Genomic DNA, 18120 nt, shown 5'->3' on the forward strand with positions numbered 1-18120 from the left:
TCTTGCAGCTCACTTTTTTTTGCAGGAGGTGTAGGGTCCCAGGAAACACCCTGGAGCGTGGCCAGGTGCCGGAGTCCAACCCGGCTACACTCCCAGAGAACCTTTGCCTGCTACAGTTGGTCTAAACAAACATCAAACAAACGGTGGGAATAGTAAGAGCCTGTATTTATTTAGTAGATGAGTGTTTCAAGTGCAGAAGGCCTCTTCACATGCAGAGGTGTGACAGGCTGAGGGACAGTGAGAGAGGGACTGAGGGGATCAAAGAAGGGAGAAGTGAAGTTAGCAGCTGAGATAAGAATTGAGATGGGAATTGCAGAGGCTCCCACTCTTACTTTTTATAGAGCACGCCACATACTTGAGCATATGTGTGTTCCACCTCCCACTCTGCGCAGAGTATTGCATAATATCACCATCTGAATTTATAGAATTAACTGTTTTAGAAGGAAGCAATGAATGCTGTTTTCCCTCATTTACAGTCCAACTGGAGATCTTTTGTCTCTTAACGTATGTTAACCACGGAATCTGAGAGCAGCCAGTCTGTGACAGTTTGTTTTGCAAATACTCTGGTTTGTTGCAGCTTTAAAAGCAAAGGCAAACATGTTACTTACTGAATAGTCTTTAAATATCACCTTTGAAGTATGCACTGTGTATATATGGTGCATACTTTTTTACAGATCGACTATTTACATATCAAAACTTAAATAATCTATTCTTGTCTTGCATGAAAAATGACGTATCAAGGATTTAGAAATAAAGTCCCAATACTCTCACTGATGTACAAAGGATCTCACCCTCAAAAAGAACAGCTGTATAACAGTATGGTCCTAGCTATGAAGGATAAAACAAGCCCTAAAACAATCTATAGCTGCATTTTCTTCCTAGTTAAACAGTAAATACAATAATTTCAATAATTGATGAGCCACTTCAAAGTCTGAGAGAACAGGATTTGCTCAGCCTGGAAAAGAGAAGATTTGGGGTGACCTAATTGCAGCCCTTCAGTACCTGAGAGGAGCCTACAACAAGGATGAAAAGAGACACAGATGTTCAGTCCCTTCCAACCCAGGCCATTCTGTGATTTTCTTTCTTTGTGTGGAAATTTTACTTGAATTTTTTTTTTTTTTGAATTTTTTTTTTTTTTTTTTTTTTTTTTTTTTTTTTTTTTAGTATGACCAACTTTTGCAAACTCTTTCATTTTTTTTACCTCAATTTTGAAACTTTATGCTCTTAAATGTGCACTGGAATTAGCTTATTATAATCATATTAAGGTTCCCTATTAAGAACAGTGGGATGAGGGCCATGTGTTACAACATCAAAACTAGTTATTCATCATTTAGTTTTATATCAAAGCTGTGGAACTAATGCATTATTTGAAAAAAACATCCTGAATTTCTCTCAAATCCCAGAGGCACAGTTTAATTCAATTCTTTTGCTGTCCCAGTTTTTAAAGGGTGCAAGTGCAAAATTAGTGATGTTACTTCAAATGAAAGCAGCAGCCAAGACACCTCAAACAAAGTCAGGCACCTTCATTCATATTACAATTTCATGTTTATTCAAGCATATAAAACATACTAAAAAAGGGAAGAGCATTATCATGTAGAATTGAGAGCTGACCTTTTTCTGTGTTGATTTATTAAGCCTCAAAACTGAATTATGTTTGTATTCTCTTTGGCTGTTTGTTCTGCTGCAGTTTCCTTCAAAATTGCTGAAATTAGAGCAATTGCTAAACAGCTTATGCATTAAAGGTTAAAACCTGATATCTCTAAAGTGATAAGCCTCAGTTGCCATGTGTTTTCACTGGAATTTTATATATATATTTATAACCCTCTTCAACCTCACTAACATCAGAGAGGTTACACAAGCACCCAGCTTACTATCTCCTCAGTGGTCCTTTTTTTTTTTTTTTTAAATCTCAATGTCCTCTAATTTTAAAACTTTTTTTTTCAGTTGAAGGGTTCTGAAGACAGATCTGAAATGATGGTTTATGGCAGGAGAATTTTTATTTTTCCAGCCAACCTTGGCTAAAAGAAGTTAACTCACTTCCATGTAACAGCAAATCAATGAGGGTTGCAGATAAAATGTACTAACCCTTCAGTATTATTTAGTGGAGTGCATTCCAACAAAAAAAGGAGAGCTGACTGAATCAGCTGTGAGCCAGCACCAGCTGAACATCACATTAAAAGCTGTGTAAGCTCATGTGCTCAGAAAATGGCCTTGTAGAGAGAAATGAGGTAAAACATCCCCTAAACCACCATTCACCTGGAAATTCTGACATTTTCACTGCAGATTTGGACTCAATGATCTTAATGAATGATTCCATGATAAATACAATTGGTGCAGTGAGTGTCCATCCTATTGGGGGGGAAAGCAAATTAGTACTGGCTATTCTGATCTTCATTCAATCTTTCATGTTTTGTTTCTCTCAGCTATAAAAACAGCCACAATCACGTTTCCAGCCAACATTCTGCTGACCCATGATACAGGAAAAATGCAGAGGATTAGGAATGCTTTCCCTGGTTGCTCAGGCAACAGCAAGACATGGGAATATGAAAAGGTATTGCCATCCTTTGTACAGAATCTCACTAGAGTTCTCAGATGTGTTTATGATTTTCTATGTTTTTCTTCTTTCCCCTTAGCACATATTTAAAACATGAGCATTATTTGTTTAGTCTGCTACCTAAAATGTTAAATGTGAAAACAGATTATTTGTCTTTTTTCCTACAGAATGAAATAAGTAATTTTCTAAGAGGCTGTGGGAATTTTCAAAATTGTGCACTGAAAGGTTTCTAGGTGGTATCCAAAACACAGCTCTTTAAAAATCCTCTAATTTTGTGGCATCTCTTAAGAAAATAAAATAATCATTCCTTCATCTGCTTTTGATTTCCCACCTACATGTGCAAGTATCTGAGAAATAGGCCCCATAAAGTTGCAACTTCACAGACCTAATTAACTGTCAAAATAAACTTACAGAGAAAGATTTTTTTCTGAAGGCTTTATTTTCCAAATTAAAAAAAAAAAAAAAAAAAAAAAAAAAAGCTTGGAAGTCAGAAATGAATGTAAGACTAGCAAGTAAATAGCATTCCAAGTTAGACATCTGTATGTTATCTGAGACAGGCACAAAAATTCCACCCATATATCCATGTCAATTTTTATCAAACAGACTCAGTACAAACAACAAACTTATTTTTGGCTGGCCTGATTTATGGAATTTTGGACTGCTCTAATAGGTGAGGGGTTTTTATCACTTGGTTTTGTATTTTTAAGCATGTAAACTATACTTGTAATGAAAGGAATGTCCATGAATTGTGTGTCAGTGTGAGTCATGCAGCAGGCACTGCTGCACCTCTGCATGAGGCAATTCCTGCCTTGACTCACAGTGTCTGTCAGGGTCACACACCCCCTCTTGCTTCTGCTGCTGATTGTGAAGGATTCCAGCCTTGGCCTGAGTCACTGGCTCTGTCAAGAAGGTGTTTTTCAAACTCCTTTCAGGAAATGTCAATAGGATTTCCCCCCACCTCTCCCTTCTGCTAGCTTGTTGCTGTTGATTGAAACACATCCTCAGATGCCAGGAGCACTGGGATGGTTGATTTGTACAGATACTCCACTACCAACCTGCTACATTTTCTACTATTTTGAGTTCTTGGATGATACATACCACAAAAAAAACCAAATATGAATATACCTCCAGGGTTCCTGGGCTTACAGAGCACCTGCTCCCCACATTTGTTGGGGTATGGGGTAATCCTTTTGCACAGTGTTCTCTCACTGTGTGGGGCTGGTGGGTGAATGAATGAAACCAGAGCATGGAGCCCACACAGCAACTGTTGGGATTGCTCTTGCAATTTCAGAGCATTCAGGGTAAGTGTAAACCTACTGAGAAACCCAGAACCCAGTCCCTGAAAGTGAGTGTACACTCAGCAGAAAGGCTGATGCTGAAGAGCCTTTATGTGCTTTCCCTAAAACAAGTGAGATTGATGTTTGCAAAATCTGTGTGCCATATTCAGTTATGCTCACAATTGTTCTTCTCACACCTATTTGTATCCCATGTCCCCAGTGCCTCTTCATGCTTGTCCTCTGCTCAGACAGAATTCCCAAAGGGCATTTTAAATTACTCTTTAGAACTATCCAAGTCCCTTTTTAACTACCAGCAGCCTGCTCAATACATTCCTTTATCATGAGGATGTTTTCTCCCCCAGCCATCATTACTGAGACAGAAAACTCTCCAGGTCTACCTATCCCCTTTTGAAGGAGGGCAAGATGATTAAGAAATACCCTGAATTCCCATTTACAGTGGTTCATGAGTGTCTCAGTGGGTTCTTTACCTTAACAGATGACTTTGGCTTTAGAGATGACTTTCTGAAAGGAAGTTCTCTACTCTAAATGTCTTCATAGATGGATTCAAATTTTTCTGCAAGATTGAGCTTTTAAGAATTCTCTGCCTCTCCATGTCCAGGGTTGCATAGAGTCAGGAGGGCAGCCTGAAACATCTCCCTGAGCACTCACAAACACTCACCTGGACAGTGACCCTCCACTGCAAAGCACCAAGCCTCATTTGACCCTGGCACAGGCAGCTCTAAACATCTGCAGCCCTCTGAGATGTTCATGGCAGCTGCAGAGAGCTTCTCTCCAACCTCTGTTCAAGATTATGCATGTGGCAGCCAGGTCAGATTCAAAAGGATTCCAGTTTGACAGATGCAGCTAGAACTCCCTTCTGCCATTCAAGGAAAAGGGAGGTTATTCCTTAGCAAGAGGAAAGAATGAAGCCTAAACCTCATCAAGCTGTGTTTTTCAGGACAGAGACAGCAGAACATTGCTGCATATCCCCCAGCCCAGCTCTTTACAAAGGAGTGCTGCATGAGAAATCATTGAATTTCCTGGGAATTGAGGACACATCACAACAGTTCTGTGTTCACTGTCCCTACCCAAGAGAGGAATGAAGCAAAGGGCTTGTGCATGACCCAGACAGATAGGAGCCAAGAGAAACCTCCTCTTATCATCATGGACCATCTGTGCAGCTGCAGCAGGCAAACATCAACAGCATCCTATCAAAAACTGCAGGGTTATCCTGTGCTGCATGCCATGAGCTGCAACAGGGAGGCAGCCAAGCAACATGACATCACTGTGTCCAGCTCCCAGTGGAGAAGAGAGATCAGAACATTCTGGAAATGTTGCAGTTTTCCCATATTTGTGGTCTGTACAGCAAAACTGAACATTACTTAAGAAGAAAATTAGAGAGTACTGAAAACAACCAACCTGGCTAAACAAACCAAAATAAGTCAGCAGCTACAAAAGAGGAGGGGAGTTGAGAATCACTGTGTGTATTACTGAGGTCAAATAACTTCTCAATACTTTTCTCTAGTCCTGGGAACTCTGTGCTCTGAGCTGTGATACAGAGAAGGCACTTGGCTCTGGGCACAGATCCCTTGGGATGGACTTTGGAATGACTGGCTGAACATGCCTGATCCCCATAGGGAAGAAGGTGTTGCAGTCCCAAAGGTGTTATCACAACCAGCAGCTGTGCCTGCACTATCAAGTGACTGTATTGATAAACTGTAGGTCTGCAGATACCCCAGTTTCAGCACAGGCTGGAAAACTTCCTGCAGATCCATATTGCACTATCAAGTGACTGTATTGATAAGTTGTAGGTCTGCAGATACCCCAGTTTCAGCACAGGCTGGAAAACTTCCTGCAGATCCATATTCAAACCAACTTGTGCATCTGCTTGGGACTCCCAGTCTGGCACTGTGGGAAGAGGCCTTGAATTCCCAGGCTGTGTTTGCTGCTGGCAGTGAGGAGGAGACAGCACTGATCAAATCCCAGAGAATGAAATAAGCAGGGGAAAAATAAAATTTAAAAAGAGGCAGTGGCTCTTTGGAGGGGAAGCATCTGAGCAGGATTTTGTGTATAAGATGAGAGGATGAGTTTGTAGCTGCTCTGAGCACAGGCTGGTCCCCTGGGGCCCCAGAGCTGACACCATCCCTGCAGCCTTGTGGGTGCTCTGTGGCTGCTCAGGGAAGCAGGACACAGCAGAGTGAGATTGGTTAAGGTCTTGTTATGCTGAAATTCAGTATTTCTGATCCTTTTTCTTAGGAGTCACTTCCTTTTTCTTTACCTCATCCATAATTAATGTACTAAACCCCGTGCTTGAAAAGACTAATGAGAAAGAATTAAACCCCTCCTCTCTCAAATGGACAAATACAGGGAAGAAAAAAGAAAAAAAAGAAAACACCATGTAAAATTTTCCCACTTAAAGTTTCAACAAGAATATATTTGTCTTTTATGTCAAAAACTATCAGGGGTGCTTCCCCTTTACTAGAACAAAGTCCAGTGCTCTCAGCATGGTGTCATCCTTGTGTTGGCACATGGAGAGAGGTCCCACAGGCCAAAAGTTGGCCACCAGCAAGGCAGTGTGGAGTGAATTTGATGTCATCAAGGAGAACTGAGTCCCAGCCACAGCTGCACTGTTGCTATAATGACATCCCACTTCTCTTCTTGGAATCCTTCCGTGCAAAGGGACTGAAGGTCAGGATCTCCTTGTAAATGTGCTCTTGAAAAACAGAACAGAATAACCATGGATGTGTGATTTTAGAGGACACAAATGAAAGTTGGAATGTTGGATGTGCAGAAAAAGAGACAAAGGAGAAAGATGAAAAAAGTTTGCCTGAAGAGATCTTTGGTGAATGTACAAAATCAAGAGATCCATGCAATCACAGCCTTCCCCAGCATCTGTACAGGCAAGAAAGAGAGGTAGGAAAGTCCTGTGCTAGACAGGAACCCCAAAGAAAATCAACTTCTTACTTTTCCACTCCTCTATTGAAAGCTTTTCATGTTCCAGAGAATCATCATAGGAGTGTTGTGCCTCTGTCTCCTCCTCCAGATCTCGGAACTGGTCGAAGTAGGGGTGAGCCAGGGCCTCTGTTGCTGTCAGACGCTTTTCCACATCCAGCTGCAGCATCTTGTCCAGCAGATCCACAGCTGCAGGGGATGGGAACAGGGCTAGGCAAGGTGCAGGGCAGCAGAGACACTCTGTGCATGAGCCCTGCAGGTGTGGCACTGGAATTTCCAGTGTTTCACCTCCAGACCTGAACCCTGAAGAGATTCCTCAACCTGGGCAAGGCAGCAAGGAGCTCCCATCATGGAGATGCAAAATCTGCCCAGCAACAGCCTCAGGGAGCTCTTACTAACAGAAGTTAAATTGTACAGAAATAAATTAGACTTGAATAAGCCTTGCTGCACAGATTGGGCTGCAGAAACACGAGGAGTAAGCTAGTAACCTCAAGATATTTTTTCAGTTTTAATAATTTGCTTTCATTCAGAGCCCTGCATCTCAAAGGAGTTTTAACATGAGTAATCTGTATAGAAACCTAAACACCCCTGGTAAAGAGGAGGGCAGCAAACTCAGATGCTGTCTAGTCTGTCAGCCCATTCTCACTTGGTTTTAACATTTTAAGACTTTTTTCCATTCAGTTTCTAAAAGAGTTTTGCCTGCTCTCCCTGAAAATTTCACATCAGCTGTCTGTTAAGTATTGCTAGATCAAAGTATTCAGCAAACAGGATCTACACTGTACTTAAAAATAATAATAATAAAAAATTAGTAAATGGCCAAGAACAACAGACCATCATCATTATAATGCCAATAAAAGATAATCCTGCTTTTAATTTGTACACATTTTCCCTGAGGAAGGAAAGGGGTACAAACTGCAAGGAAAAAAAGTAGCAAGAAATTATGAGAAGGAGAAATAAAGTTGGGGCTGTGGCAGTGAGTTTGTCTTTTTTCCAGCTGTGAAAACTCATGAGAAATGCTGGAGATTACTTACCCTGAGGATTTGCTTTAGGGAAGAGCACAGTCAAATCCTTCTTGGGGATTTGAGGAAGGGACTTGATGTAACTCTTTGCCTGAAGAGGAAGGAAAGCACAGTTACTGCACATGGAGAGGTGTGAAATACAGCCCTCAGCCCCATGGCTCTGATGAGCAAAGGCAAATAAGAGAAGAGCAAAGCATCCCAGATATCCCATTTCAGCAAGCACTCTACATTGAACTATTTTTAATGGTCAAGACAGAAAAACACTTCTGTTTCAAGAGGCAAGCTGGAGAACAGAGAGGATTGGTGGTGCTGGGACATCAGGCCCCTCACAAGGGATCCCTGCCAAGCACAGCCATTCCCAAAGCAGCACCAGCTCCAGATGTGCCACCAGCACAGAGAAATGCCTCCCTTGCCCAGGGGAAAAGCTGCTGCTGCCCTTCCCTGCTCTCCCATGCCAAACACAGCCCTTCCCCTGCCAGCAGGACCCAAACCCACAGGCAGCCCCCCCTTACCGCTTTGTCCTCCAGCTTCTCCAAGAAATCCTCTCCTGGGTGCCCTGTTACTTTCAGGATCTGGGTCAGTTGATCCAGGTCTGGCAAGCTGTGTTAAAGATCATCCTTTGAGGGGCAAACCCTGGGCACCTCCACCCCAGCTCAGCCTGTGAGAGCACAATACAAACGCACCAGTCCCACAAGCAGAGATTCATTCACTGGCAAAAAGAGCTCTGAGCCTTTCTTCTTGGCATGTCATTTCCATCAACAGATCAGTTTTTCTGGTACAACTATGCCAGGACACACATCCATGGGCTTGGAAGGATATGCAAGGAAGGATATGGAGCTATGGCCACACAAGGTTGAACACTGATAAAGAACCATGCCACCAGAGAGGTGCATTTCTGAGGTCCCCTTCTGTTTTTCTCCCCAAAAAGTCTGGTCTTTGTGATTATCTCCTGATAAACCAGACTGACACCTGTTTTTTTCAGTTGCCTCATTCATTAAAACTCTTTCACACACACCAAGAATTATTACTCTGCTCAGGGAAAAAGTTTCAGCTTGAAAGGATACAGTCTTTTCCTTTAAAGAGTGTTTTCCCAGTCAGCATTTCTGCCATGATACAGCCAATAGACCAGATATCCACTGTTCAGAGAGAAAAAGGAAGGAGGGGAGGAAAAGAAGGGAAAAAAATTAAAAAGGCAGCAGTGGTTGCTGGGGCTGTCACTTTGGCTGCTGCTTGCAGCAAGCACTGATTTAAATTTCACTCCCTCCCACCCTCCTCTGTTCTTTCTATGCTGCTAAAATCTCTGCTTTCATCATTTCCTGCAAGCAGCAGCTCTGTGAATTGTGCAACACCTCTGGTACCTCCTCTACTCCAGGGAACACTGCTGATAAAGAGGAGAAAGAGCTGGGCAATTCTGTGAGATGTGAGCCAGCAGATCCCCCAGCTCATCACAGGGAGTCCCAGGGCAGGGCAGGGCTGCTCACCTGTCTGGTTGTAATGCATCCAGTTCAGGATGACTTCTGGGGCTCTGTACCACCGTGTGACCACATAGCCTGTCATCTCAGCATCAGCCTGTCTGGCCAGGCCAAAATCCAGGATCTGCAGTGCCAGAGGAAGAAAAAGGAGAAGGGAGGGCAGGAGAGAAAAGAGAAATCCTATGGGCAAGTGAGACTCTATTTGTAAGGTAAAATGAAATAGCTCCAATCAGATAATAACAAAGCTCCACCACAGACACCCATGGGATGGTTCAAAGAATTAATATGTCTTAATCCCACTGTAAATTGCAAGGCAGCTGCAAACCCCATTGTCATGAGAAGAGCCTGCTGAAAGGATCAGTGCTCCCTGGAAGGTCACTGCCTTTCTTTGAAGCTGAAGTTTCTAATCCATGTGCTTTACTGGAGTTGGTCTGTGACCTGGTGGTGAAGGAATGCTCCAGGTCACCCCAGCTCACCCTTTCCTGCAAGAACACCTTGCAGGTGACACAGCATGGCCTCTCCCTCAATGCTGAAGATGAACAAGCTTGACCCAACCTTTATGGGCAGCAGAGCCACTCCTTGTAATACACATTACAGAAAATGCCAGCAGCAAGCAAACCCTTCAGAGCAGCCCTGAGAATGACTTTGGAATCACAGCCACAATCCCCATGAGCACCAAGGGGCAGCTGCAGCTGGATGCAGTTACCCTTCAGGGATCATTCACCTGCTGCAAGCATTGCTCAGCAGTGCTGCATTTCTCTAGGCAGTCATTACACACTGCCACCCATGAGGATTGCAGTGACACAAGGCTCATTTGAGGTCTTGTGTCCTGATTCAGCAAGTGACATCAGCAGGGGAGCATTTCCCTCTGCTGCAGCCACCAAGGAACACCAGGCCTGGAATGGAGGCTGGGGAGGGAAGAGGAAACATGACAGTGCCAATTTCCTGCTGGCAGAGCAGCTCCTCCACGAGTGCTGCAAAGTGCCTCTGCCTCCTACCTTCAGCTGGCAGTCTTCATTCACAGCCAGGTTACTTGGCTTCAGGTCCTGCAACAGACAGGAGCAGAAAAATTGGATGTTTCAAGTTGTAATCCATCAACACAACTCTCAGTTGAACCTCTGCTTGCCTTTGATGTGGTCCCATAACACCCCAGGTTCAGGATCAACTCAGCAAATGACTGAATAAACACCATGCCTGCTATACTGTACAGCTTTAGATTACTGTTTGATTCTTTTCTGAAACAGTTTTAATTCAGAAAGCATCATAAAATGTTCCTCACCTTATCAGAAAATACAGCATTTTCTCAAAATGCTGCATGTATTAGCAAATCCAAACATATATAGGATGTAGGATGGAAAAGAGAGCAGACAGGATGGAAAATTGGAGCAGACAATGCTATTAGTGAAATGATGGTTAGGAATTTATTACCTTTATGATTATGCTGTGTTTGTCAGACAAAAATCAGAATAAGAGCACACATGAACTTACCCTGTGGACGATGCCAGCTGAGTGAATATACTGAAATAGAAAAAGGAATCACAATGTGATCACCAGCAGACAAAATCTTCTGTTCTCCAGCAGAGAAATGAGAGCTACAAACAAGAACTTGCTGAGAACAAACCTCTGCAGCCTTCTAAAGGTCCCTAGAGCAGAAGTTTGAAAAGAAATTTCTGCCCCAGATTACTGACAGTACTTACAGTGCTATTGCCAGTCTAAAGAAGATGCACAGAGCAGAAGAGGGATGAAGCAACAGCTCCTTAGAGCAAGTACAACAACAGCTTCAAACTATCAAAGTCATCAAGGTTACAGCAGATGACATGAGAACATGGTTATTTAGGGTGTTCAAAAAAATAATCTCAGTCCAAATACAAAAAAAAATTGCAAAACTGACTACAGAGTTTTTGGCACACCAGTAAAACCTTCTGTGTGTTCTTCCCCCCTGTATTTAAACTCAAGGTAGCAGTGGCCTGGGACAGGTGTGACTTAGGTGAGCCCACTGATGCCTGTGAGCCACTGCTGTGGCTCCAGGTGCAGGATGTGAGAGGCAGCTGGAAAGCTCTGTCCCCACATCCCAGAGTTTGCAGTGATTGTTTCAGCTCCCCCAGAGCCATTTACAGGAACACATTCTTTCCTCATGCTGCTGAACAGAAAATCATTCCCTCTGTGCTGTCCCCTGAGAGCCTCTGTGACAGTTCAGAGAAGCTCCTGCTGCTGCCAGGCTCCCCCTCTCTGTGCAGAGTTTTGCTGAGGTTTGGGAAGGCAGAGAGAGGCAGGTGCTGCCATGGGAGAGCCATCCCAAGGCTGTGGCTGCTGATTACTTTGATCCAAGACTGCCTGATGTCAGCAAACACTCATTTTATTGATGTGTGCTGGAACAGGAATGGTTCAACAGCCAACACCTGAGGGGATGCACAAACTCCCCCATCCTCCTGCAGAGTCCTGGAGGGGAGTTTAGTTAGGGTCAGCCCAGAGGTGACACACAGAGACACAGGGAGTCACTAAACTCCTCCAGCCCCACCTACCTTCAGCCCTTTCAGCATTTGGTAGACCAGGTACTGGATCTTTTCATCACTGAATTCATGTCCCATGATCTTTTGTAAATCTGTCCGCATGTATGGCATCACCAGGTAGCTAAAAGGCAGTAAGACAAGGCCCTGAGTCTGGAAGAAAAATGCAGGGGACCAGGCTAGCCTTGTTCTCACTAGGTTTGGTTTTTCTGGCTGTGTAACTCACTGTGAGGAAGATGAGTTGTTGTGACTGTTCCTGGCTAACTAGCACATCCTGCAGAGAAGCTGGAATTTCAGCCTGTTCTGAAAATTGCTCTTTCTCCTCCCCTGAAATCAGATATCTGATGTCAATTAAGAACAAGAATCTTCAGGATCCTAAATTAGTTTAGACCTCAAGTGAAGTTCAATTTTGGACAGCCTTTTACCACCCAGGAGCTGAAGCATCTTACACAGCAAAGCAGCTGCACTGGCTCCCAAATTTGTCAGTGTAATGTTCTCCAGCTTCCTTCAGTATCTGCCTGCTGAGGCTGCTAATTAATTAATGGTCTTCCTGCAGGAGCTGCTCTGAGAACCTTCAAGTGCTCCTCACCCTCAGCCATCAGCCAAACCCCAAACCCCAAACCCAGGCACACACTGCTCATCTGCAGTGGTGGGGAAGGGAGAAGGGCTTGTCCAACGTGGCTGCACAGAGGGAAAATGCCAAAAAATTAATTGAGGAGTGTCAGAATCAAGCAGAAAAGAATGACAGATCTCTTAAATTCTGAGTTTAATTTCCCTGAGGCCTGATGAACAATTCTTCTCCATTGTGAGAGCAGCCCCTTAGCTCAGCAGTCACCCAGTGCCAGCATGGGTCACCCTGTGTGAGGCACCATGGAATGTGACACATCCTCATTGCTCAGCTGTGCCTGCTGTGGTGTCCCAGCTGTGAGCAGGGCTGGGGGCTGCTCACGTGTTCTGGGTGTGTCAGCCATGGCAGCTGATCTGTGCTCTTGCTTCTCTGAGAGATTTGGGGATGCCTGGGTTCTAGTCTGGTCCCTTTGCACCTCAGCCCTCTGCTAAAACACAGCTGTCTTGGAAAATAGTTGAGTCTACACAGAGCAAACTACTCCAGACTTACAAGTCCTGGAACCCCTGGTAGGAGGCAGTGGAGGTGAAGACATCAAGCAGCCCAATGACCTGAGGAAGGAAAGAAACCCACATTTAAATCTGGAAAGCACCTGCTGTGCACATGCACCCATCAGCTCTCCATTGGCACATGCCAGTGAACACAGAGAATTCCATCTGAGGAACCCAGGGACTCCTCACTGATGCTGCACAAATGTTTTCCCTCTTACTAATACCTGGGCTGACCCATTACACACCTGCTCCAGCCTGGGCACAGCAAACAGGTCACAGCTAAACCCTGAGACTGCCTGCACATACCAAATATCAATTAAAACACAGGTGATGCCACCAAAAGGGACTTACTCCCAGGTGACAAGGAAACAGTTTTGTGTCAGCAGGAAGAGGAGAGATGAGCACTCACATTCTCATGTTGCATGTGCTTCAACAGCATCAGCTCCCTGTAGGCTCTCTTGGCAAAGATCTCAGACTGGAACGGGCGGCACAGCTTCTTGATGGCCACTTTCTCCCCTGTCTTCTTGTCTATGGCTGAACTGCAGCAGGCAAATAAAAAAACATTCTGATGTCATCAATGTGCTTTAACAGATTTTGTAACACCACAGAATTCTCCTAGAACAGCTGATTCCTGTGCTTGCAGAAGGACAGCAGAGAAAGGTGCTTTGGGAGCTCAGTGGAGCTCTGCACACAGAGATGTTACCCTGTGTGGCTTTGGGCAGCACACCACAGCCTGTGCTCTTTGAGGGATGAGGGGGACACCAAGAAAAGCATGAGTGGCTCATCTTTATTCCCTTCAACCTGCAGAAATGAGCTGGAGGTAACAGAGCTGAGAGAAAAGTGAAACACAAATGGTTAAAGGTCAGAATCAGTTTGAAGTCTGCCTTCTCCTTCCCTAATGCATGGAGATAAGGGAATAAAGATATAGAAATTTCTGCTTTGCCATCTGCTTGGAGGTTGTTGTATTTTAGGGCAGGCCAGCTGCCTTCACTGTGTTCTGGAGCAAAGACAGTGGACGTCACATGTTGAAAATACTGCTGCAATTAATCCTGCTGTGTTCAGAATCCTTCATTACACATTCCCTTCTGTGTAAGAGCAGGTCTGGCTGAAAATGTGACTCTTGTCTAAAGCTGATGAAAACCTGCCACAGCAGCCATTGCTGTTACTGCTGCTGGTCTCATTGGCTGCTTGCAGCTGGACACAGCAGCCCTGGGACAGCTCCTCTTCCTCTGGAGGTCCCTGCTCAGATTGCAGAGGAGAAGGGAGGTTCTCAGACAAACAGCTGTAATTCAGGGCTCTCACTGGTGTTTTCCAGGGGTGTCTCAGCCCCTCTTTGACCCCTCCTGAGAAGCAAACATGAAAAAAAGGCTTTTCCCTGCCAAATCCCACTGTGGATTCCCTGAGCAGTTCCCAGTGCTTCAGAAATCCCTATCCCATCTCCCATGGGAACAGAAGAGCTGTGAATCATGTTCAGTCCATGGCTTCCAGCTGCATCCTCCAGCCTTGCACTGATAAATATCGGGTCAGGAGAAGCAAAGGGGGTGCAGGAACAGCTACACAGGGCAGCTGAAGTGCTGAAGATCTGCAGGGTATTGTAGGAGGACTCTGAGTAAGGTTTTGTCTCCCTTTCAGGACTTCAGCTGAGGTCAGCAGAGGGGACAGCACTGCATACATTTTTTGAGGAGCCAGGAAACAGAGGAAAGGACTCAGACCAGGGAATCAAACTGCAGAATCCAAGGCAGATTTCCTGATCTGAGGGTCCCCCCCCAGCTGCTGACTTAAATCTAACCCCAGTACCCAAGACAGGAGAGCTGCAGGTGGAGCCTGAGCTGCACAGCAGGCAGTGCTGTAATCCCAGCCCAGAGCCCATTCATTCAGAGCTCTCCCCACTCAGATTTAGTGAACAGATGCAGTTTGGGCAGAGCTGTGTCCCTGCCTTGGCTGCTAGAGATCAGCAAGACCAGCACTGAAGGGGTTAGAAAATTCTTCATTCACAATTACACTCAGCTGGAAGCCAAATCACTACAGATTTTGGCAAATTAATAATGGCAGAAAGAAGCTTTTGCTGTTTCTCCTGAGTTATTTTCTCAGCTGTTCAAGAAGGTATAAAAGCTGCTGCTGCATAATGCTGCAATAGGAAATTTTCTCAGCAATTCCCAGCAGAGGACAGCAAATCCTAACTCCACATTTTCTGCCTCAGCTTGGAATTGGCACTGAGCTCTCCCTGCTGAACTCTGTTCATTCAAACCCACCACGGACCCCAGGGCTGCTCCAACACCCTCCTCTCCCTCTCTCCTTGAGAGTTCCAGAGACTTTTACAAGGACCAGTAAAGATTTCTTTTGATGTTTGTTTTTCTTTCGTGTGAGCAAGGAAACTTGAAAGGATTTCTCTCTTCCTTTTTATTTTTTTTTTTCGGTCCTGTCTTTATTTTTCTTCTTGATTTTCTCTGTGATAAAAATCAGAGAACACTGTACAAATATAAATTAAAAGTCAAGTCTAATCCTGCCTAATTTTGCAGGACTTACTTAAGAATCTAAATGCACCTGGGCAGCCAAAGGGGTGCCTCTCTGCAAATTAGAATCTGCAGGAAAAAGAAAAAAAAATCAGGGCACCAGAGTTTCAGGATTAGTGTCAGTGGCAGGCCAGACTTTGCCCGACACCTATAAAAACGGACACACCTTTTTTATTATTATTTTTAGCTCAGGACGTTATGAAATAAAGGCTCTATTCAGATCCTATCAATGGACTGTTTCACATTTAGCCTTTCAGAGCTGCCGTCTCTGGTTCCTCAGTGTAAACCCAGCAACGTCTCACTTGTGCTTGCTCTTGCTTCAGGCAGCTTTGCCCGGCTGAATAATTAACAGCAGCTCCTGCTGCTCTTTTGTGGGCTGGGGTTTATCATCAGCCGTGAAGGAAGTGCCAGTCTGTTAGTGATCCTGGTTTACAGTAATTCCTGTCCACTTTATGATTTCAAACTGGAAGCAGTGTCAGGGTTGCATTGTCCAGCTGCTTCCTCTAGCTGCTGGGGCAGAGCAGCAATGACAGTTCCCACCTCTGTAACCACCCACGAACCTCTTCCAGACACTCAGGGACTCCCCATCCCCTTCCTGTGCTGCCAGGCAGGAACCTTCCCTCAAGCTCGAGCCCAAAGCAGCTCAAAATCTGCCTGAGCGCAGTTCGGAGGTGACCCCGGGGCCGAGGTGACCCCCGGCTGTCCTGGCAGCGCTGCCCACCCGCGCTGCCCAAACATTATCCTCAAGCGAGCGAGTCTGCAGCTCTGGAGCAGGAGACAGCCTGTCCCCATCACACATGCAAATGTCCCTTTAATGGAGGGGTGCTGCCAAGCACCTCCTCGTTTCGCCCCCGGCACGGAAGTTCAAACACCCCCGGTGCGAGCAGGACCCCACTCACCAGACGGAGCCGTAGGCCCCGGAGCCCAGCGGGTGCAGGGCTCCGTATCTCCTGGGCAGCTCCCAGAGCGTGTTGTTCACCTCCTGTCTGTAGAAGCCTCTTCTCCTTGCGATGTTCATCGCCCGACGGCTGCGGGACAGCCACCCCCCCAGAGTAGTGGAGTACGGGAGGGCTCCTGAGGTGAGAGCGGGACAGTTCGTGCGCTGCTGGAAAAGCCTCTAGCAAGTTTCCTTCTCTGTTTTCAGCTGTGGCGAGCGTGAAGGGACATGTCTTTGGGCCCTCCTCCCTCCGCCTCCACATTGGCAGAGGTGAGGCATCGGGTTTCCTGACACGCCTCGGTGCCGCACAGGTGCCTCTGGGCTGCGCTGCAGCAGGGGCGCAGCCGGCCGCGCTCGGACCCGCCTCGGGCGGCCCCTGTCATCCACAGCCCCGCTCTGCTGCTCCATCAGCCCAGAAATATCCGCACGGGGTCGGACGGGGCTCGTGAAATCCCTCCTCCAAACAAGGGGATGAGTAAGGACTCGTCGAGCCGGGGAATCCGGGAGACAAGCCACAGCACCGCGTCAGACTCGGGGACATCCTTCTTTCAATGGACAGCTCCGGGCCCGTGACCAAGGGCACCGCGGGGTCACAGCGATGGCGATTTTCTCCCAGGCAGAGAGGGGAGGTGCTGGAAGCAGCCTGAGCTTCTCCAAGTGGCTGCTGCGAGTGGTTTCAGGAGCAGCTGTGGGGTGGGAGCACCCCCAGAACGCTTTGTGCTCTCGGACACAGAGAGCTGAGACCAGCCTGCCCAGCACACCCGGCCCACGAGAAGAACCATTCCCGGGAAGCAGAGAGCGCCCCGACATTTCACTGCAGCACGACTGGGGCTCCCACACAGGAGGCGCATCCTCCCCTCTCTCCAGAGGAAGTGACTAAGCCGAGCCTTACCAAGCCAGCCTAGCTGCCTGCACAGCGCTCTGCCCAGAGCCTCTGCTCCTTCCATGCAGAGGAGATGCACAGTCAGGGGCTGGGGAAGATTCACTGTGCCTGCTTTATGTGCAACTCTGCAGCGACCCTTCTGCTCCTCGAGGAGAGCCTGGTGCTCACAATCACAACCCAGTCTGTGTGCATCAGCCCCGCCTGCAGCAGCACAGCCCGCAAACAACCCACGGCTTGGCTGCCTCTATAAACACACCTGTCAGTGTCCCAGCAGAAGCTCCAGGTCCTTCAGCAAACATGTAACTCCTCGGTTATTTGATGAAAACAGCCCTGGCTCAGCCTGGTGCACTCAGGCAATCAGAGCCCAATTAGGGAATAGCTGGGGTGTGTCTGGGCTGTACTGAGATGAGTTAACTTCTGTGACCAAATCAAACAGGAAACTTTAGAAATCGTGGAAACCTTCAGGTTGGAAAATACCTCCAAGGTCAGGTCTAACTGTGAGCCCAACTCTGCTAAATCCACCAAAAAAACTGGTGGGATGACCAAAAAATCCTCCAGTCACTCTCTACAGCACAGCTGGGGGTGACAATCAGGGTTACAGTTTTGACCGTGCTTCCCTTCTAGTAATAAACATTTCATCATGGGCCTCCCACCCAAACTCCCAACCTATGATGGCCCCAGCACTGGCTGGAGCACAGTTACATGTTAACTTCATGAGTTCAGTACTTTGACTTGATAGATGTAGTTTATTCTTTTTCCCCCAGTTCAGTTCTGATTCTAGATTTTTTTTTTTTTTTTTTTTTTTTTTGCTGATCAGGATATATTGTAACAGCACCTTCTGGAATTGTAAGTCTTGGGTTCTGGGGATTGTTTGATTTTTTTTTTTTTTC

At 45.9% G+C, this 18120-nt stretch overlaps 1 protein-coding gene across 3 annotated transcripts; it reads right to left on the reverse strand.

The window, feature by feature from the left end:
- Nucleotides 1-20: 20 nt before the first annotated feature.
- On the reverse strand, nucleotides 21-17287 carry MAPK13 (mitogen-activated protein kinase 13). Of its 3 annotated transcripts, none has more exons than XR_013776862.1 (13): nucleotides 16310-17287; nucleotides 13307-13436; nucleotides 12899-12957; nucleotides 11797-11905; nucleotides 10763-10792; nucleotides 10273-10320; nucleotides 9284-9398; nucleotides 8867-8938; nucleotides 8315-8394; nucleotides 7815-7893; nucleotides 6796-6972; nucleotides 4511-6544; nucleotides 21-249 (listed from the first exon to the last, which is right to left on the reverse strand). XR_013776862.1 is itself a non-coding variant. In XM_079327181.1 (12 exons), the coding sequence occupies exons 1-12, from the start codon at nucleotides 16426-16428 to the stop codon at nucleotides 6465-6467; spliced, it is 1098 nt and encodes a 365-aa protein (XP_079183307.1). In that variant the 5' UTR covers nucleotides 16429-17287; the 3' UTR covers nucleotides 2691-6464. The 3 variants fall into 3 exon arrangements, 1 of the variants encoding a protein (XP_079183307.1); XR_013776863.1 differs by lacking the exon at nucleotides 21-249 and adding an exon at nucleotides 1295-2423; XM_079327181.1 differs by lacking the exon at nucleotides 21-249 and having other exon boundaries at nucleotides 2691-6544.
- Nucleotides 17288-18120: the final 833 nt, after the last annotated feature.

This window comes from Erithacus rubecula (genome assembly GCF_903797595.1).
Source record: "Erithacus rubecula genome assembly, chromosome: 26".
Classification (NCBI taxonomy): Eukaryota; Metazoa; Chordata; class Aves; order Passeriformes; family Muscicapidae; genus Erithacus; species Erithacus rubecula.